The sequence below is a fragment of the Pseudopodoces humilis genome, chromosome 3 (assembly GCF_049639895.1).
Source record: "Pseudopodoces humilis isolate 2021_Gansu_Grassland_sample_001 chromosome 3, ASM4963989v1, whole genome shotgun sequence".
NCBI lineage: Eukaryota > Metazoa > Chordata > Aves > Passeriformes > Paridae > Pseudopodoces > Pseudopodoces humilis.
Genome location: NC_142202.1, coordinates 30,239,781 through 30,261,864, shown reverse-complemented (window position 1 = coordinate 30,261,864; position 22,084 = coordinate 30,239,781). Strand labels below are relative to the sequence as shown.

The window sequence follows — 22,084 nt, the reverse complement described above, 5'->3', positions numbered from 1 at the left end:
AATTAATAATAATAAATAAATAATAATTATAGAATAATTACTTAGATCATTACTAAGAGTGTCTTTTGTTAGGTGCATTTTAGACAGATTTGAGAAAATTTATCGTGTTTTATACTTTGTAGTATTCTACCCATAAGATCTATTTATTTTTAAATTATTGTATTAATGAAATATTGAATGTATTGAACATGATCAGAATTTTTTTGGTTTGGTTTGGTTTTTTTGTTTTTTGTTGTTGTTTGTTTGTTTATTTGGGGTTTTTTTGTAATTTCAGGTGCCTGGGAGCACTGGAGTAAAAGAGTTCAGGAATTTGTTTATCCAACAGATCATGTCCCAGACTATGCATCTATTCTGGTTCCTAATGTTGATAATACCAGAACTCAGTTTTTGATAAACACAATTGCAAAACAAAAGAAAGTAAGTACAAGATTACATATTTTAGTATATATTTCATTTATATATAAACTAAATAGAAAACTACTTAAAAGTAACTAGATGTTACAATTGTTCTTCATCAATCATCATCATCAGTCATTGTCTCTAGTCGTTGCTTCCTAGGCGCATCATTATATTGTTTTATTTTTATTTTCTTAACATGGATCCTCTGTAATTATTTTTGTGCATGAACAAAACTTTAAAACATAAATGAATTTACAGAAAGTCTTCTTAGGATCAGCCACTAAAAGAGACTGTTGCAGCTGATGTGTCAGAAACTGGAAGAAGTTTGGCAATTGGAACAAAAGCCTCTAGCACATTCTTGTTTCTTCCTTTCCCTTTGCAAAGAAATTTCTTGGAGAATCTGTGTGGGATGAAAAACACAAAACCACATATGGTCTCAGTGCATATGAAGACATGAAAATCCTATCAAAAAATGCTGCATTTAAAAATAGACATAAAAACTATTATTTTCTCAAAAATAAGTCTGTTATGCATATATAAACATAAGTTTTGATATTATTTATGTGGTTTAAATATCTGTTACAGGCTGTTTTGCTCATAGGAGAACAGGGGACTGCAAAGACAGTCATGATTAAGGGATATATGAAGAGATATGACCCAGAAGAGCATTTGTCAAAAAGTCTAAACTTTTCATCTGCCACAGAACCATTTATGTTTCAGGTAAAAATACAGTTTTTAAAAAATCTTGCCTACCATTTCGTTGCTAAGTATATAAAGGGTACTTAATTCTGATTTTGAATTCAATTTTAAAGGACCATTTTTGTCTAAGTCACTTCAATATTTCAGAAAATTCTATTAAAATAATTTTTCCAGATCAGAGTAAAATATAGCCACTCACATAGAGATATCTATATTCATGATTGCTGTGTGGTTTTGTTACGGAATTCTAAGAATCTTCTTCTTATTTTTTGCTAAAGACCTTTGATTTTTCTTTTTAGCTTTTTGATTATACATTGGGTTTTTCTGATTCTTTAGTATATAGTGTTAATATAGTTTTTATAGTATAGTTAGTATAGTATATTTTTGTTAAATAAAGAACAGATTTCAACCTTTAGGTAATTTTATTTTTCTTCAGTTCAGGAGTAACTACAGCATCAGAAATTCAATCTTTAAAGACCTCTAGCATGACAACTTTGTAGAAATTTCTCATTCCCATGTAACTTGGTAAAAATCCATATAAATAGAAAAATATGCTGTATATAGTTTTTTCAAGTGACTGAAAGGATGTTTAATAATGCTGTTATAATGCTGGTATGATTTGATATTACTAAGTTGCTAGGATGTGATTCTGTAAGTTAAATTTGCTTTATTACCAATTCAATGCAATGAATTTATGATGATGAGCCTCTGGTAGGAAAAAGAATTAATTTTGGAATATTTCTTGATTGAAAAATCTATCTGTAGAATATTCCAAAATCTGGCATCTTTTTGAAGAACCTAATGTAAATGTTAGTAAGAAAATAGTAAAAATTAATGGAATATACACCTATTTAAAAAAAAAAAAATCCACTGTCACAGAATGGCTGCTGAGTTTTTCTCAGTGGGTATTCTTATGTGTAAGAACTCTGGTCATGGTTTGTATTAAAATGAGACAGAACAAGGCAGCCATACTTTCAGGCATGCAAGGCTTGTTGAACAGTCAGTATCTCTGTCCAAATGTCCTTTACTAAGCATATTATGGGTCCTTAGAACATTCTTGGAAACAAATTCGCGACTAGCTCGTCTCTGGTACAGAAGGTGTGTGAGAGAACCATAGTGTGTCTTTTTTCTGCTGCAGTCCTGCAGCACCTCAGAGGAGGGACTCCCTTAGCAGCGAGTTAGCTCAAGACATAGTTCACTCTGCTGGTTTCCAATGGAGAGATGTAGCAACAAACCAGGTGAAATGCTTCTAATCACTTGAAAGAGTTATATTCAAGATTGTTCAGGTTTTTGGTTTGTTTTTTTTTTTAATTTTGAGTCACCATTCTGAGGCTATTTGAAAGGTTGTGTGATTTTGGATTCATTAGACATGGTACAAAGTCATTGATTTCTTATGTAATCACTTACCAGTTTCTCTTTTTCACCTTAACCACATATTCTCTGTAGGCCTGTATCTTAAAATACTTATCAATACCCTGTTGTAAAAATGGGACAAAAACATTGGACAAAAGATGTGTCTATTTTCTGTTTCAAAAATACTATTAATACTTTTATCTTTATGACAGCACATGCTATTCATATAGGGTGACATTTGTGTTTTTTGGAGAAAACATTACTTATCAAAGGAAAACATCTGGTACCATCTTGTAAGGTGTTTTTTTCTGTTATTATTTAGGTATCTTTAGAAAGACTGTAGAGCTGTAGAACTTCGAAGAAACTTTTCAGTTATATATCAATCTTACTTTTCTATTGCATCCTCTTTCTTGCCACCAAAATATTAAAATTTTGCATTACATCCCTCACAAGGCACTTGGGAAATAAATCATAGTTAAAGGAATCTAAGTTGCCTCCATGTACTCCGCAGTTGTATTGCAAATATTAAACAAGTGATATTAGTTTGGGAAATGACAATACTGATAATGAAATAATAATTTCAAAGTTTGGAAACTTTTTAAAAACCTCTGATAGCCAGAGGTTGGTTGCAGGACAGGAGTTGTGTTCCTTGGGAAATGGGTTCCTTAATGCTATAATTAAGGATGAAACTACTAACAAAAAGAGGGAATCATTGGCTGAGTGCTGTAGCAGACATTCAACAATGTCTTTTAAATACCTTTGCTTTAGATATAAAATGAGAACTAACTTTACCTTTTTAGAGGACAATAGAGAGTTATGTGGACAAACGTGTTGGAAGTACTTATGGACCTCCTGGGGGCAGAAAGATGACTATTTTTATTGATGATATCAATATGCCATTTATCAATGAATGGGGAGATCAGGTAAACATTTTCAATATTTACTACTTATTTGAAAATTGTTGTGCTTTTTTTATATGTATACATGGGAATCAGTGGATTTCTTAAATATTTTAATTAACTGTTAATTATTGGAAATGCTTTATAATTTTGGTACACTGACACACACAAAAAAGGAGAGCACTAGATTTTTAGACAAGTAATATAACGATGCCATATTTTACACAACCTCCACTTCCTTATTTTTTTAAGACTAAACAAAAATTAGCACTGTACTAAGGTAGTGTATTATCAATTTCAAGATTGACATTAATCTGAGAGCACCAATTAAAAAAGTTCTGCCAAGAGAAAGACCAATACCTTGGAGAGAGAAATAAAGGATATGAAAAATTCAAGGCCTCCACTAGGTCTTGCATTATGGCCCCAAGACATGGCTCAAATATTTTTGATTGGATAGTGGTTTGTGATTAGTGACATGCTGCATGTCATGTTGGTTTTGGTGGGGTATGTGAGCACATATATAAAGCTTGCTGAATATCTTTGGAGCACTTGCTATGGGGCAAATTCTGTGGCTGTAGAGTGGAATGAAGAATGAATAATCTTTCCAAAAGAAGCATAAAATAATCAGTTGTTTTGCTTCAAAGGAGACCCAAGAGTGAGCTGAAAAACATAGCTGGAACATCTGTAGCTGAATTTCCAGCAACAAAATAAGGAACAAAATAATTTTTCCCCGATTTAATTTCTTTAATTTTGTTTATTTCAAAAGAATACAAGCACATTTTCTTGATATTATATAGCAGTAGAGCTCTGAAACAATTTTCCTGCCATTTGAAATCTCATAAACCAAGATCTTCCATGTGACTAAGGAAGGCAGTTTAATCTGTTTTTAGATTAAGGTAACAATATTTCTCTATGGATTAGTAGAGTTACAAAAAGAAGTTATCATGGTGTATTTTTCTTCTTTACTTGCATAAATTTCTAATTTGTACAACTTACATAAATTTGCAGATAACAAATGAAATTGTCCGTCAGATGATGGAAATGAGAGGAATGTACAGCTTAGATAGACCTGGAGACTTCCTTACAATTGTAGATGTACAAATAATAGCAGCAATGATACATCCTGGAGGAGGCCGTAACGATATTCCCCAGCGTTTAAAAAGACAGTTTTGTGTATTCAATTGTACATTGCCATCCAACACATCCATCGACAAAATTTTTGGTACTTTTTTCTCTTGCTTTAGTACAATTTATTTCTCTTTGTAATGGACTTAAAATTTATAAAAGTATGATTTCTTTCTCACTTTCATCATGCAAATTCAGAGTTCTTCCAGTACAAAAACTGAACCTGTGGTACAGCAAAAATAGTGCTGTGGAAGAGAAATGAAACTCTTCAAAAGGTTGTATTTCTTATTTTGGACACACAAATACTAAGAAAGTAATTACATTTCCTGGAAGACTGTGAGCACTGCTATTTCTGTGTAGGTTAACATTCCACCTCTGAACTGTCTGAAATGCTCTCTGTTGCTAAATTTCTCAGTTCTGGTAACTGTCAATACAGGATATGGTAGAAACCCCTCATTTACTGCCCAATGTTTCTATACTGATTCAGAAAAGCCATAGACAACAGAGAAAAATAATTTCATCTGTAATTTTAAATTATGTTTTACCAAGTAATGTTTTAAATAAACACCTATTTGTCTTGCTCATGACCTACCTTATTATATCCTACAAACTGAGATTGTTTATTGCATCTTGTATTTTCAGGTATTATTGCCACTGGATACTTTCATCCCTGTAGAGAATTCAACACTGAAGTATGTAATATGGTGGAAAAATTGGTCTCAACAGGAAGAATATTGTGGCAACGGACAAAGGTATAAATTCAAGGAAAATTTTATCTCTGAATAGAGTGACTATTAGTTTAGTTTAGGTAACTATTCCCTAAGATCATATCTATAAGAAAAACCCAAACAGAAAAAAAGCAACAAATCCAAACACCCCACCCTCTCAAAAATAGGAAAAGAAAAATAAAGATTTAAAAAAACAGAGGATGGGCTACATTGTTTTAGAGATTAAATCTGAAAAATATAAGTTTTGAAATATCAGTCCATTCATTCTTATAAGTTAATTCATGTTACCCAAAGCTTTGATCTCCATAGCTACAGAATGAGTGAAATTCTTTACAAATTATAATTTTTAATGTATAAAACCAGAGCAACACATGAAAAAATTATATGTAAGTCTTGGTGTTCTACATTTAGTGAGAGATCCTGCTTTCAAATAATTTGACACTCTTGGTGTCTTCTTGTAAAGAGTTGTCCCTCAGTATTATGTTTGAGAATTAGTATTTTTGTTACTTGTATGTCTTATACATGAATTATTAATGACAATTATTAATTACATATTGATAATTTATTAATTATCAAGTGAGTTTAATTATAAAGTTCTTGTTAAAATATTAATAATGAATTAATTATTATTAGTTAATTATGATATTTCTTAATTGTGATTAGTGTATTTATTAATGATAAAGTCATTAATTATATAGTTATAGATTTTATTATTATTGATTTTTTTCTTGGTATTACTGATCTTGAATACTAACAATATTTTTCTTTAGGCAAGGATGTTACCCACACCATCCAAATTCCACTATATCTTCAACCTTCGAGACCTTTCTAGAATTTGGCAAGGAATGTTAGCTATAAAGGCAGAAGAATGCAACACCAGCACTGTTATCTTAAGACTTTTTAAACATGAATGTACCAGAGTAATTGCAGACAGGTATGATAACTATAGCATTTTATATTTAGTACGTTTAGCCATTTATTTAATTTATGTTCATACATCTGTAAAATTTCTAAATATTATAAATCTTATTAGGCCAATTTGAAAAATTTTATCTTATTTTACATATAGTCTGCATTAGGGTATTATTCAAATATCATGGTAAGTACTGATAGATTAACCCAGTAACTGAATGGAAAACATCAAAATATCTACATATTATATATTTAACCTACATTTTTTTTTCCCCTTTGGTCGCACTCAGCTGATTCCACTGTATAAAAGAGAACCTTATGATGTCCTAGATTATCCACATAAGATAATTTAAAATTGCTTTGCTCTCCACACAGATAAAAATAAAATGGGATTTCATGCTTATGACTAAAAATTGGACCATTTCCTATAAATCTCTTTCAAAATATTCATAAAACAGATATAGCTATGACCTGTATATCTTGGAGACCAGTATTATTTTATTGTTCATTGTGTTTCAATTTCTTGTGAAATTCTAGATGTAGCACTACAGCTGCCACTAAAAACATGACATATACCCACTACTACTGTAAGAAGTTATAATTAATACAATTTTTTTCTTACTCTGATGCCCTGAGGAATAGGATGTATGATTTTTATAAAGTAATATTTTAGACTTACAGTATTAAATTTAAACATTAACTCTTTAAAACAGTTATGTCTATTTTCTTACACTTCATTGATTTTATTAAGCTATCACGAAGTAAAAGGAATGACAAATATTTTGTCATGGACAGAAGAAGGCATTTTAGAGTGTTTTTGCTTCTAGTTACACCTAAAAGTTTTGAATTGAAAAGTGATAAGGTACGACCTGCCATGACCAGAATGTTTTCTGTATTCAACATAGCTGCAAACCTTAAAATGGAATTTATCTATTTTAAGATACTGACTACATAAATGCAGTCTGGTGAAGATGATTTGGCATGGTAGCAGGTGAGACAAATGCAGAATGATTCTAGCAGGGTCAACCTTAATCATGTTATTCAATTATCTTGTCAGTGTAAAGAGGTATAGAAGAAATATAAGAAGTTCCATCTCTGTTTTTTAAAATACAAGATGGACAAAGTGATATCCTCCTAAGTATATGCTGATATGTGGACTTCAGCATATATTAGTTGAAACAGAAAAAAAACCCAAGATATATAAAACTTAGAGATGAATTTCACACTGCCGAAACTGGTGGATAAAACAACTGCCCTTTATTTCATGTAAATGTTAGAAACTATTCCAAACAAACAAAAAAAAAATACCATTGTCAAAATGTTTTGTCTATCATCCCTGCCATGAGAGCTCTGAGTCAGATGGCAGAGCCCATCTCTTCCTCAGAAGGTGCCTTAACAAACTTAAGAGCCAAGGAAGATTTTTGTTATCCCCAGTTTCAATATCCTGTATGAACCATAATCTCACTCACTTTCTCTAGTCTCCTAAAATACATAAGCTGAACTCAGGAAATGCATGCAGGAAATGTAAAAGTAAATCTTATCCATCAGCTGTCAAGAATATAAAAATAAAGGCCAGACTTTTCTGCTGACTTAAGTAGTTATTTCTCCATGATCAGAGAAAGCCCATCCACCACAAAATATTAGCAGTGCTGATATTTCTAGCTGTCTGAACTATCCTATATTATACAAACTTACGTATTTGCTAAAATTTATGTCTATACATTTTTATATGCAGCAGAGTGCTGTTGATATGAGACAGGGGAAAATGTTTAATTTTAATTTAAAGCTAGGATACTCCCTACTAAGGCAAAAGTATCATACAGAATCACACAGTGTATTATTTTCTCCTTTAAAGTTGGGAGCAATATTATTGGCATTTACTGATGTGTTCATATATGTTCTTAATTTGTTGTGGTAAATTTAAAAATGCATAGAGGATATGTATATGTACAGATACGTTATATCTTAGATAGAGGAAGAGAGAATTTAGTCATGCATTCCCTGTTTCCATGCTGATTTTAAATTTCCTAGTGGTTAATATTATAATGTCATTACTAAAGACCTCTAGCAATAGTGATGTAATGAATATCTACGCTGTCTCTATAACAGTTCTTCAATTTAGCTTGTCTTATTTGAAAACTCGCAGCACTGGGCTTCTTCACATTGTTCTACATTCCTCTCAGTTGTATCACTGAAAAGAAAAATAAGTAAATATACAGAAATTACTTTTTTCTGTACTTCAACATTTACAGTTTGACTTAACTTTTTCTGTGGATGAGGTAGTTCTTGTCTTTTATGTTTGCCAGTTACTCCTAAGTATCATTCTTCATTGCTTTACCAATAATCATAAGCAGAGTAGTCAAAGGTCTGATCTGTATTAAAATTAGATTGAATCTGTCAAGGGAAGCAGATGAAGTTTTTTACACAATGAAATGTTGTCACTAGTATATGTTTCCAGACTTTATTAGTCGCCTCAACCCAAATGTGTATTCCTCTCTGCTAATTATGGATTTTTGTGTGAGGGATTGAGAATGGTTTCAGGTTGTAGTGGCATATGCTACCTTCCTTTCCCTATTCCTTGTCCAATTGCAGCTTCATAGGCAGTATTATGATACCATAAAATATGTTGTTTTACTGCAAGCTGAAAGATGATAAGGCTCACTTAGCCATGGTTATTTGGGAAAGCATTCACCCTTTCTCATCCTTTTTTAACTGAAAAATTACATGGTCTTCATTGTCTCATTCGTGGTGAAAGTTGGAAAATAAAATCATTTTGGTTTATATTTCATGTCACTGACTATTGTACTTTATAGTATGGAAGCACTTGATTTTTGTGAATGTTGCCTAATCCATTTCTGTGACTACAGTGTAGTACGTATTGTCTAATATGTATTTTTCTTTAAAATGTTGCAAGTTATTTTTTTGATTTAGTTCTTTTCTTAGTATTTAGATACCTATTTTCTCTCTAGAGAATAACTAGAAATATTTTTTAAAATTTACTGATTTATGGTTTTCAGGTTTAATACACCTGAAGATACAGTCTGGTTTGAACAAACTATTGATAAAACAATTGAGGAATATGTGGAGGCAGATTTAAGTGAAGTTCTCCAAGCTGAACCATATTTTGTAGATTTTTTACGGGATGAGCCTGAAGCAACTGGTGAAGAAGCAGAAGATGTTGAGCTTCAAGCACCAAAAATTTATGAGGAGGTATTTCATTTTACACATCAAATACTAGGCACCAAAGTTTTTCTTTAATTATTAGGTGTTTTATATTGCTGAACTCATACAATACAGAAAATTTTGTTGAATAGCTACCACATTTTGTGTGAAAATACATCTAGATTTTCCTGGTTAGCATGCAATAAATCATATGTTGATTTGTTGATAAGACTTAATAATGACATATAAATGTGGTCTATTTTTTCCTGTTCTCCTTGCTTCTTTTTTTTCTTCCAATCATAGCAAAAAATTTCTGCTTAAACACAGCTACAATAATTATGGTGAATTAGCAAGATAATATCATTACATGTGGCCAGCACATAAGACCGAAGTTTGCATTAAAATATCAGGGAAGCTTTAAAATTCTGAAGTGCCCTACTAGTGTTGTTACAGATCTATTTATTTTGATTTTTTTTTCAGATTCCAAGCTATGAATTCCTTTGTAACAAGTTGCGGGCATATCAGTCACAATACAATGAAAATATTAGAGGGTCGTTTCTTGATTTGGTGTTTTTTAAGGATGCAATGACACATCTTATTAAGGTTTGTTATTGCTACTTTTTTATTTGTTTGTTATAACAGTGTTCTTTATTTGGACAAGCTATTATTAGCACATAGTGAAAAGCTATTCTTAACCCCAAACTGCTTTGCCATCTTTGCATGGTCATTTTTGAGAACTAGGAAAGAGCTACAGTCATTTTACCTGTTTGCATGTTTTATAATAAGTTCCTTATTCAAGTATCTGTTTAAACTTCTATGTATTCAGACAGATGAAGATTTTCCTCAATGGGAAAGGTGAGACCATAAGTAAAGTCATTTATATTGTCTGTATAAAATTATTTTTTAATCATTTAGAATTCAGAGAACACTTCAAATGTGTCTGTACCTGACGAGACAAAAACAACTTGAGGTAGAATCTGATTGAATGAGAGACATGAAAGGAAATACAAATTAGGGTTGCAATAGAATCAATGTGTAGGGTAGAGTTTATGGTAGTGTGTAGGTCTCAACTAACAATCATTTGTTTTCCTACTCAGAAAGGAATATATAAGAAAAGAATTAATCTGAAATCAAAATCTGATTCCTGGGGGTGAAATAAAGGCAAAGTATGAGGTTTATGTCTCAGGTTTAAGTAGTGTTGTCTCAGGAATTGCTTTGGCTTCATGATCTGATTACTGAAAGACACACAGAAGTTGCAGTGAAACAAAAACAGAAGGTGTTTTGTTCATCTCTAGTTGACCTCAAAGTAAATGTTTGTTTGCTTTGCATTAAAACAAAAATAAATAAATATCTTTGTAAATATGGTTCACATGATGCTAGATGAATTTCAGAAGACCTTGAAAGCCTCTGACACTCCATTTTCATTGGCAAGTTTTAGACAGAATATCCTTGATACGAAATTAGTGACACCAGGACTCCTTTCTACCTGAAGTGACAATAAATCTAGGCACCCACATAATTTCATATTTAGACTTCTTTAATATATCTGAATAGGCTCAGAAGGAAAAGTTCAGTAAGCAAAAATTTTATAAAAGAAAAAAATTAATATATTTCAAAGACTTGATGTAGATGCCAATCTTCTGCATTTTGTGCATAATTTACATGCGGACCAAAATAAAATGCAGAATCTTAAAAGTAATAGTGCACTAATGTATCATAAACCCAAAGAAGATGTGTCAAAAAGCAATAGAATAGTAAATTTGTAATTTAACTTTTAAGTCTGAAGACTTGGTAAGAAAACTATCACAAAATAAATGTTGAAAGTAGATAGACTAGAAGATTACATCATGTCTCAGTTTTGGAAGAAAGGTGTCTGCTAGGGAGGGCAGGAGCCTCCTTTGGAATGGAAACATGGACCCCCCCCTCCCTCCGAATTATTATAATTTTGAAATCAAGGGCTCTCAGAGAGAGATCTGGGAATACGAATAACAGTTCTTTACTGGTATGTATAATGAGGCACACAAACAACAATAACTACAGCATTAACAACAAAACAGAACCAAGGACCCCGTGACAGCCTTCTCGGCCGAGACGGGAAAGGATGGAGGAGAGATTTTGCTTCACAAACCCCCTCGGGCAGTCAGTCCCGGTGCTCCTGCAGCGCTCTGAGGAACAGACGGCTGGAACGTCAGGAATGAGCAGAGATCCCGGCCCGATGGATTAAGTGAATTAGCAGCTCCGTGGCGGTGGCTGGCACTGCCACACGTCCCGGCGTGCGAGGCCACCAATGAAGAGGGGAGAAGGAGAAGAAGCAGCAGCAGCTCCGTCTGGGTGATGGCGAATTCTCTTCTCTCCGCAGCAACAGCTCTCAGCCAAGTGTCCTTCTCTGAAGCTGAAGAAGCCAGCAAAATTGTCCCCACCCTTCCCTTCTTACAGCCCCTCTTCCCCGCTGTGCCCAGCCGAACTCTGTGTTTCTCAAGTACCCATCAAGTACCAGCAGTCAGGGGTTTTCCCCACAACTAATGGGTAAAAATTCCACAGGTGAGCCAGAACTGAAAGAAGGACACCTAATCCCCAACACATTAAAGCATAGTTTCAGTCTTTCAGACTACTAAAATTAAGAATGTAGTATGTTTTTTTAGCTAAAGCTTTTTATTAATATTTTTAAACACATTCAGGATGATGTCTTCAAAATAAACTAGAGCTCAAAATGTCCCCTTTCATGTACACATTAACTATGTGTAGATGATCCATCCTATATTCTTATATGCAGCTTCTTCATTAGTCATTCAAAATTTCTGAAGAATTTACAAGTATTCTTTGGAGGAAAAATTTTCTGCAAGTATCCTTTTAATAATTTTTACATTGTATTATAGTAAATTAAGTATAAAGCATATTAGATCTTTAATTTTTCTAGCTAATATTTAAGTTTATTACTGATATTTTTCTTTATTATTTCCTCTACAGATTTCCCGAATTATTCGGACAGCATATGGAAATGCTTTACTTGTTGGAGTTGGTGGTTCCGGAAAACAAAGCCTTTCAAAGTTAGCCTCCTTCATTGCTGGCTATAAAATATTTCAGATCACTTTAACCAGGTAAGAAATGAGATAAATATATAAATCACGTTAATGGTATTGCTTTGTCTTTACTTGGCCACATATTTTTCTCCTTTTTTTCTTTTTCTTTATTTTCATTTTGTCACCATTGAAAAAATATTGAAAACAATACACTCTTATCTGGTTTGTTTACAACACTGGATTTATTTTCATTTGAAAAAGGTAGTCCATGTGTTAGCTATTCCTGCACAAAAATGTGTGTTTACAAAGTATGTTTGCAATGTTGTTTATAAAATACTATAATCCAAAAAGAGCAGTATTCTGAGTTGTTTTGAATCAACATGTAATGTTCCTTATCTCTCCTAGATCCTATAATGTAACCAATCTGTCAGAAGATTTGAAAGTATTGTATAGAACAGCTGGACAGGAAGGACAAGGTATCACCTTTATTTTCACTGATAATGAGATAAAAGAGGAATCATTTTTGGAATATGTAAATAATCTGCTGTCTTCAGGAGAGGTAAGGGTCTCAGCCTGAAAGGCAATGTGCTCTAGAGGCAGGGTACTGTAGAGTTTGTTCTCACTACTTTATTTTGGTAATACATTGTAGTATCAACAATGATTAAAATATTTCAAGTTTTTAAATAAGGAGTGCTCTTACATAAGTATATGTAGTTTCTTTATTTCAGTGTAAGCCAGGAGAATATAAAAGGAGCTGTGGTTAGTATTTCAGTAGCCTTTTATTAAATGATGATTCATTCACCAGTCAAGTCCTATACTCTTCCAGAGTTAGACTTCTTAGTTTTCAATGTAGTTTCATAAGTCTAAACCTGTGGATTTTAGTCTAAACTGTGTACATACAGAGAGAGAGAGAGAGAGAGAGAGAGAGATACAGGGGTAAACAGGTAAATATTTATAAATTTTATAATAATGACATCCATGCAATTAATTGTCAATTTTTTATTTTATAAAAAGATTTCTAATTTATTTGCTCGGGATGAATTGGATGAAATCACCCAAGCATTAATACCTGTGATGAAAAAAGAGCTGCCTCGGCATCCTCCTACCTTTGACAATCTTTATGAGTACTTTTTAAGTCGGGCAAAGAAGAACTTGCATGTTGTCCTCTGCTTTTCTCCAGTAAGTTTTTTCTACATATCTGTATTTCTTCCATTAGCAAGTTTGCCAATGTGGTGTAAGAGAAAGTTTTATATTTTTAAGGAAGTTCAAGTTGCATAAAAAGATTACAGAAGTCTAGTTGTAATTGCTAAGATAATAAAAGTAATAGTACAGCTATGAGAACTTAACAGCACAATACTTAAAAAATAAATAATTTCTTACAAAATTTTTTCCTCTCACATATTCTTTCCTAATACACATCAGTGAATGTATTTTTGTGAAATCATGGCTTTTAACTGGAAAACAATATTTTATTGATAATTAAAATACATTATTTGATGTTTCAAAATATTAAAACCATATATATTTGTAATGAACTTCTTTCTTCCTATTTCATGAATGTTGAATGTTAGAAATTTTACAAACCTCTACTTGCGGGGGAAAGAAAATTTCAGGGTGTTCTCAGCAGAAAATGATCAATGAGGAAATAGACTATTTAGCTGTTTATATTAATTAAACACTTTCATTGACCTTTGCTTAAGAATCATATTGCTAACAAACACTAATTCCTTCTTCAGGTTGGTGAGAAGTTCCGTGCACGTTCTTTGAAATTTCCTGGTCTGATATCAGGGTGCACCATGGATTGGTTCAGTCGATGGCCCAGGGAAGCTCTTGTAGCTGTGTCCAACTATTTTCTTTCAGAATTTAATATGGTCTGTGCTCCATCAGTTAAAACAGAAATAGTACAAACCATGGGTCTCTTTCATGATATTGTTTCAGAAAGCTGTGAGAATTATTTCCAAAGGTAATATTTTCTATGAATGCAATAATAAATCTCAAAAACATTGCTACTGACATTGTTTCTTGAACTTGTGTTATATGTATCAATAAATGTATTTTAAGGGTAATAAAAAAATAAATCTGCTATACCATTATATCCTCAGGCCATGAAAAAGAATTGCTATTACGTTGCAAATTCTTTATCTTCATTCCCACTATTCAACAGTCTTTAATATTGTCAATGTAGATAAAAACAATGTAACTAAAATATAGGGGTTTGCATCATGGAGAAATCTGATTTTGAATTAATAAAGAATTGAGTTATATAATTTTCCCTTTTTTGGAAGTAATTAAATCACTGTATATATCAAAAATGTGTGAAGTTGATGTTGCCAATATACTTTGGTTTAGGTATCGAAGACGAGCTTACGTAACACCTAAATCCTACCTTTCTTTCATCAATGGCTACAAAGAGGTTTACACTGAGAAGTTAGATAGCATTAATGAACAGGCTGAACGTATGCAAACTGGTAAGCAGATACAGTCCATGTATGGTCTCCAGTGATCTATGTTTTTAATATTAGACTTCTTTTTCAGTGATCACTTATAGGGGATCACAGTCCGAAAGTGGTAGTATATGAGGATTTTAACCAGACACTCCCCCTATCGCAAACTCACAATGATTCTCTTGTAAAAATACCTCAAAGGAGCTACCAGCCTAACCATTCAGCTCAGCATTATATTAAACTTTAGTATTTGCAAGTCGGAATTTGTAATAGAAAGTAGAACCTGAAAATGAACAGAGGTAGCATCAGATTTACTGGTGTAGAGAGAGGTAATTCTGAACAGTTAATAACTTGCTTCTGGACTTGTCTATGGAAATTCCACGATGCAGTCTGTGTGCTTCACACATTATTTATTTTGTATTTCTGCTGCAGAATAAGTAGTTGTTACTTGGGGTCATTTTATAACTGTAGATCTCAAATACAGAAAAATATGGTTGAAATATTCTTCAGACAGATTTTGGATATCTGTTTGAAATGGCCTTACTTTTGGCATTAGTATTTAATGGTTTCAGAACACCAGTTTTTAGTGTTTTCAGTCTTCTCCAGTTTGCATCTAAACATGCTTTTGTAAATCTATAAAGTCAGCTGAGAACCTTAGGAAACCTGGCCTTTATCAGAAAAGATATTGCATACCAATCCAATGGAATAAAGAATTCTACATGATAAGATTTTTTATACAAAGGTAAAGAATGTGGCACTTTAACAGTGATTAATAATAGAACCGGTACCATTCACATGAAGAAAGTAGCTGTTTTAGTCATAAACTCTTTACTGAATTAGAGTGAACTGTAGAGGAGTAAGTGATCCTCAATACTTTCAAATTGTGTATGTTTTGCTCTATGGATCTGTTGCCAGTTCTTGAAATCAGAACTTATCCTCAATCTACTTTGAGAGGGGATAAAGTCTGAGAACCTTGAAGATTTGAGAGATCAGGGTTGGTTTTGGTTTTTTTGGTATTCTTTCTGCAGGTTTTTCATTTCCAAAATAATTCAGAAGTAGTAACATAAGCAGCTTCAGCACTGTCAATAAAATTTCATCTGTAGATTTTTGTAGCCTCTGACATGTTATTACAAGTTCCTTGCATGTTCTACTGAAAAAAATGATTGTGTGTAGGTGAACATGTGCATTGATATGTTCCACTGCAGCATCTTCATATCACTGATGCTTAGAAAACCGTGTGTTTCAGCTTATGGGCAATACAAATGCCAGTTAGAAAATAATTCTAATTAGTTTCACTTGCACAGTTGGTACTGCTGTAATATTTCTTCCTGGAAGTATGTGGGGACCTCAATCAGCTATAAAGGTTTCTTGTTTATAATTGAACTTTTCAATTATTTTTTATCTGCATATTCCTACTTTCTGTCCATCTCCTTCACACTCTAGGTTTGTAGCAGGGAAAAGTAAAGCAGCAAAGGGTACCATTTTCCCTTTTATAGCTTCTGGATTGAAGGTGCTGGATTAGTGGTGTAACTAAATAATATTGAGGGTTTCTTCCAACCTAGATGATTCTGTGGTTCTGTAGAATGGCAGTAACCTAAGCATGAGGTGGCTGTGTCAGAACAAGAGCTATGCTGGGAGAGAACGTTTTTCTGTTTGAAATGTGGTAGCAAAAAATTGGAGAGCCATCACAGAGAAATATCACACATCAAATGTGTAGCTGCAAGGGTGTGCTGACTCAGATGCTTAGGGAGAGAAGGCAATAAGGGGAATTACTTCCAGGGAACTTGTAGGATTTAAAGATTCAGCGATGAAGAAAAAGCCTGGAGAGGTTTCAGCATGCAATGAGGAACTCAGGAAAGGCCAAAATATCTGTGCTCAAGTCTAAGAGCAAGAGAGAAGAGAAAAAAGGACCCATGGGCAGATAAGAAAGATTGCATATGTAATAACCACACAGGGAGCAAGCACATCTCTTTCTGGATGCTCTCAGGCACATGGTGGGATTCTTGGGGTGTCCTGTGCAGGGCCAGGAATTGGACTAGATCATCCTGATAGGTTCCTTCCAATTCAGCATATTCTGTGATTCCATGGTTCTATGAAAGGCTGAGTGGCCTCTATGGGTGGTTTCTGTAGCACACAGAAGAGCTATGATGGGACAGCCCCTCTGCACATAGGTGCTTTTTCACCCTCTCTGTCACCAGGGACAAGGGATTGTAAACTCAATATGCAGGAGCTGGAGGTCATAATTTTGCTGTGATCTTCATGTCCACTTTTGACTCCACTTATTCCCAATTTTTTTTCTTGAAGGGACTCCCTTTTAGAAGGCAGTCATGGATCCTTAGGTAATTTCTTCATGTAATGACACAATAAAGCATCATTCTGAAATTCTGATTGTCTCATGACTCTGTGATGCAACGTATACTTGACATAGTTCCTTTGTTGTTGTTGTTGTTTCCTTTAAAGAAATAAGTTTATTTATCATAATTTTGTGCCTTGCAAAATTACTTACATCCATGAAAAGTGAACAGTAAAGACAATCATGGTAGTATGACTGCTTACACCCACTTCCTCTCCTTTACATAAAATTGAATGAGAACACAAGGTACAACGTATGAGAGATCTGGACCTAGATTGTGTAATCTAACTAGAGGAAAAAAAGTTTCTATATTTCTGAATTTTATCTTTAAATTAATAGGTCTGTCCAAGCTGATGGAAGCCAGTGAATCTGTTGCTAAACTCTCTAAGGACTTGGCTATTAAGGAGAAGGAGCTGGCTGTGACATCTATTAAGGCAGATAAAGTGAGTGTTAAATAGCCACTAGAGTATTCAGTGGATAAAATGCTGTTGCAGAATTTTAGCATATTTTGCAAAAATTTGCCTCATCTAAAATGAGGTTTTACTCACTCTGTAGTGTGTTGAGTCAGCATTTGCTTCTGAAAGTAAGGCACTTTTAGATTGCAACAGAAGTTGCATGCTTTCCTTGTTCTTCTCCCATTTCTTACCCACTCAGATAAGAATCAGATTTAATTTTTTTCCATAGTTTTTTTTTTAATCTGGGCTTAATTAACATTATTAAATTTGGGATTATATGTGCACTTACTAGCAGAGAAAAAGTTAACCTGGTAATGGAACTTTCCTGTTTCAAAATTCCTTAGAAAAATGTTCATTGCAGTTCAGCTTCAGATTTTGTCTTTTACATTAACAAGGTAGCTGTATGCTCATAAAATTGGTGGTCTGCTAGAAATCTGGTTTCCTAAATGACTCTCTGGAAAGGTATAATAGGGAATTGATCAGTATAGGCAATCTGTTTTCTGAAAGATACCATAATGTTCTGATGGTGTATATTTAATATGCACTGGAGAGCAAATTTTTGCTGGTGATGACTAAGGGGCTGCCTGCATTCTTTGAGGACTTTAGTCTCATAAGAAAGAAATATGTAACAGGGATGAAATTGAACTTCTAATAATTAATTTTTTATTCAATAAAAATTTATGATATTCAATAAAAGTTGTATAATACCATATATAGTTAGTTGTAGTTTGGGTTACATTTTTATATTTAATAGCTGTTACATACCTGTTTTATCTGGTGTCTTGTGCTCATTTGTTCCATCATTTTGATTTATAGATTTATGTGTTTATTATTAATTCCAGGTACTAGAAGAAGTCAAAGAAAGTGCTGAAGCTGCAACTAAAATAAAACTTGAAGTCCAGGGTGTGAAAGATAAAGCACAAAAGATTGTGGATGCAATTGATATAGAAAAACAGGAAGCAGAGAAAAAACTGGAGGCAGCTAAACCAGCACTAGAAGAAGCAGAAGAAGCTCTGAAAGTGAATAAATTTCATTTTTATTAATATAGAATTATTTGTATCACCTGTGAGAGTCACCAACATACAGATGCTTCTTGGTATTGACTGCTGTAACCAGCTCCTCACTGTTGCTGGCCATGTCTCTCATGAATACTTAAGACACACATATTTTACCTAAAACACATAGGGACTATTTTATATTATTTTTTTCCTTCAATCCCAATACTAAATCATTATGAAGGTGTAGATCTTTCCAAAAGCTGCAGATGCTTTTAGAATATCTGTTATTCTGAATTCAAAAGAATACTTCTTGTGCCAACAGAATGTTTTTAATTCAAACTTAAGTAGTTACATCTGTTTTTAAGACAAATAAAAATCTATAGCTTCCTTCACCAAAAACCCTAATGCTTTTAATTTTAAGAGAAACAGGAAACAAAGGGGATTCAGGGCAATCAGAATCATGGTTCAGAAATTTGGATGCATTATTGTGGTACATAATTTCATTATTCTGCTCTGAACAATTAAACAGTAAAAACCTCTGAAATCAGAAACCAATGACAGCCTTCCATTCCAGTTATCAGAATTTACGTGAAAGAAGTTCTTGAGTAGAAAAAGGAAAAAAAAGGAGTATTGTTTGCTCTTACACTGACACTTAGTTAATGAGGTAAATGAAACTTTCAAAAACAGTCACAAAATTTACTTACAAAATGTGTGGACTTAGAAAATGATTTCTATAATGTACCTGTAACTATTCCTTCCAGACAGGTAGTGGTATGTGTGTATTTTTAGACACAGATATATGTTAGTTTTGAAGTTTTAAATATTTTTTAAATTTTATAATGGTTGTTGAACTAAGCAAAGTGACAGTGATGCTATTAGAAAATGAAGTTTATATGGTATCTCATACCTATAATAGCTTAAACTGAAGAAAAATAACCAAATCCATCTCAGAATAAACTTGACTGCTAAAAATCTGGAATACCATTTTATCAAGCTGACTGCTCTTAATTAAGCCCTATAGCTCTTAATTAAGTCCTATACAATTTTAAAGTTTTCTTTAAACACTTTGACTGCTAATTCAACTCAAGGCTGTTGTATCTTAATTTAATTTTTGAATTATGTCTTTAATATTGGGAAGATATTATTGTCTAATATTCATTGAAATTACTTAAGTTTGACAAAACTATGAAATTTATTAATTAGGCCAGGATTCTCACTTTTTTTTAATATACTTAATATAAATGTACCTCAGAGAAAAGTATTACAAATGAACATGAAACTCAAGATATTGAATGGGACAATGGAATAATAGTATTGATGTGGTGTTCTATTCTATCTTTCTTCAAACAGACCATCAGACCAGAGGATATCGCTACTGTTAGAAAACTCGCAAAACCTCCTCACCTCATTATGAGGATCATGGACTGTTGTCTGCTCCTATTTCAAAAGAGACTCGATCAAGTTACCATGGATCCAGAAAAGCCTTGCTGCAAGCCATCATGGGGAGAATCATTAAAAGTAAGTAGTTTTCAGTGTTTTTTAAACATCAGAAATAGCTATTAGCTTATCAGAGAACTTATGATGCTGTTTACCCTAAATGACAGAATTTTATTAAAAGGCAAACATACTGTTTTAAGATAAACTGTAGCTATACACTGTGTCTAACTTGTAGAAACTGGTGAATTCCTTAGAGACTTTTTGCAGCAGAAGGTTTAGAGTTTCCTTGTCCTGTTCTTAGCACATGGCCTGATGGCAGCAGGTAACAAATAGTGCTCTTGCTTTTTATTTAGGTTTTTACAGTTTAAAAAAATCATCAAAAGCTTTTATTTTTCTGATATAATTATTGATACAACAAAAGGAGATGAGTTATTCCATGAATTGTCTTCAGGATGCTTAACATTTGTTAGAAAAAATTAAACCAAATTATTTCAGTTTTCAGAATTTAGATCATATTTACAAATGCCTAAGCTCTTTTTTTTTTTTTTTTTTTAATTTAGTTAAGTTACAAATATATTTCTGAGTCTTTGTTTTGGTCAGATTGTTTTTATTAAACCATGCTTCTTAAATGTTTCTAAAATGCAACACAAGAATATAGAAGATGGAAAGTGCATCAGTAACTTTCAAATCTAGTTACTGGGGTGTAATTAGTTAAAACTTCAAAATAATAGATGTGTGGGAGGAATTACAATTGAATAGCACACTTACAATATTAGCAATAGGAATTACCTCTGTTTACAAAAGAATTGCAGGAGTGCTTTTTAACAACTTCACGTATGAACAAGACTTTGAACCTAAAATGTGTAAATAACTTGTGCGTTGTTTTTTAAAGCTTATGAGTGGCCCATTCTTGAACAACCTGCGGAACTTTGCTAGGGATACAATCAATGATGAGACAGTAGAATTAGTCCAGCCTTACTTTGAAATGGAAGACTATACACTGCAACATGGTAAAAAGGTGTGTGGCAACGTGGCAGGACTCCTCTCTTGGACACAAGCCATGGTGGTATTTTATGGTGTTAACAGAGAAGTCTTGCCTCTTAAGGTAATACATCCTTTCTTGCTTTGTGTTTTCTTGCCAAGTAATTTTAATTTAATAGGAATGTTTTTAAGAGTAAATTTCTACTTTAGTGTGTGTGTTCTTTTTCAGGTTTATGAAACTCAAAGGCAGTGATTTTTTTGTTCTAAACAGGGTATTTAATCCTTAAATGTAGCACACTAAAAACCAAAATTTTAAAAGGGTGAGCACATGGTGATCCCAAAATTTTTTCACATTTTTGTCACTGGTAGAAGTGTTATTTACAGGAGCAACAGTAGTACATCTGAATTATTTTTAAAAAATTTTATTCATTTCCTGTGTTCATCATAAATATAATTTTAGGAGCAAAAGGAAAAGTCACTTCTTTAGGATCATTTTCTAGAGGGTAAAAACAATATTGTTAGATGATGAAGAACCAATCTCCCATTGTGACTGCTGGTCACTACAAAAGTCACTAATAAAAGAGGAAATTACATATAGTCAAAACATATAGTCAAACAAGAATATTGAGTGATTGTTCTTCTAAGCAATGTTTACAGATCAGAAACCTTACTTCCTTAACCAGCTTCTTGAAATGTAATTTTTTTGAAAGGAATAAAGTTGACAATATATAGTAGAACTTTAGGTACTGTATTATTATTGAACTAAAAAAAAAGTGTTATCTTCAGTATATATGTGATACGCTTTTCAGCTTAAATGTTTTTGATATTTATGTAAAAATTATTTTGATGTATCATTGTCTTGTGATTACCAGCTAAGCAGGCTTAAATAGTTAATTGGATTATATTAATACCTTATATGTGATTGTACTTTTATTTTTTTTTCTCCTTTGCAGGCTAACCTGGCAAAACAAGAAGGTCGCCTGAAAATAGCGAATGCAGAAAAAGATAAGGCTCAGGCAGAGTTAGATGAAAAACAAGCTGAACTGGATAAAGTGCAGTCAAAGTTTGATGCAGCAATGAAGGAGAAAATGGTGAGATATAAGTGTTTTAGTCTTATCA

At 32.9% G+C, this 22,084-nt stretch overlaps 1 protein-coding gene across 1 annotated transcript in view; it reads left to right on the top strand.

The window, feature by feature from the left end:
* The window catches only part of DNAH8 (dynein axonemal heavy chain 8), a 126,046-nt gene that overhangs the window by 71,413 nt on the left and 32,549 nt on the right, over positions 1 to 22,084 (top strand). Inside the window, exons 54-71 of the mRNA XM_088052644.1 lie at positions 275 to 417; positions 985 to 1,119; positions 3,252 to 3,374; positions 4,359 to 4,572; positions 5,118 to 5,227; positions 5,974 to 6,137; positions 9,133 to 9,325; positions 9,758 to 9,880; positions 12,245 to 12,375; positions 12,703 to 12,856; positions 13,312 to 13,476; positions 14,034 to 14,260; positions 14,647 to 14,765; positions 17,434 to 17,537; positions 18,392 to 18,568; positions 19,898 to 20,065; positions 20,877 to 21,089; positions 21,919 to 22,056. Coding sequence (XP_087908770.1) covers positions 275 to 417; positions 985 to 1,119; positions 3,252 to 3,374; positions 4,359 to 4,572; positions 5,118 to 5,227; positions 5,974 to 6,137; positions 9,133 to 9,325; positions 9,758 to 9,880; positions 12,245 to 12,375; positions 12,703 to 12,856; positions 13,312 to 13,476; positions 14,034 to 14,260; positions 14,647 to 14,765; positions 17,434 to 17,537; positions 18,392 to 18,568; positions 19,898 to 20,065; positions 20,877 to 21,089; positions 21,919 to 22,056 — 2,801 coding nt within the window. The remainder of the gene's footprint in view (positions 1 to 274; positions 418 to 984; positions 1,120 to 3,251; positions 3,375 to 4,358; positions 4,573 to 5,117; positions 5,228 to 5,973; positions 6,138 to 9,132; positions 9,326 to 9,757; positions 9,881 to 12,244; positions 12,376 to 12,702; positions 12,857 to 13,311; positions 13,477 to 14,033; positions 14,261 to 14,646; positions 14,766 to 17,433; positions 17,538 to 18,391; positions 18,569 to 19,897; positions 20,066 to 20,876; positions 21,090 to 21,918; positions 22,057 to 22,084) is intronic.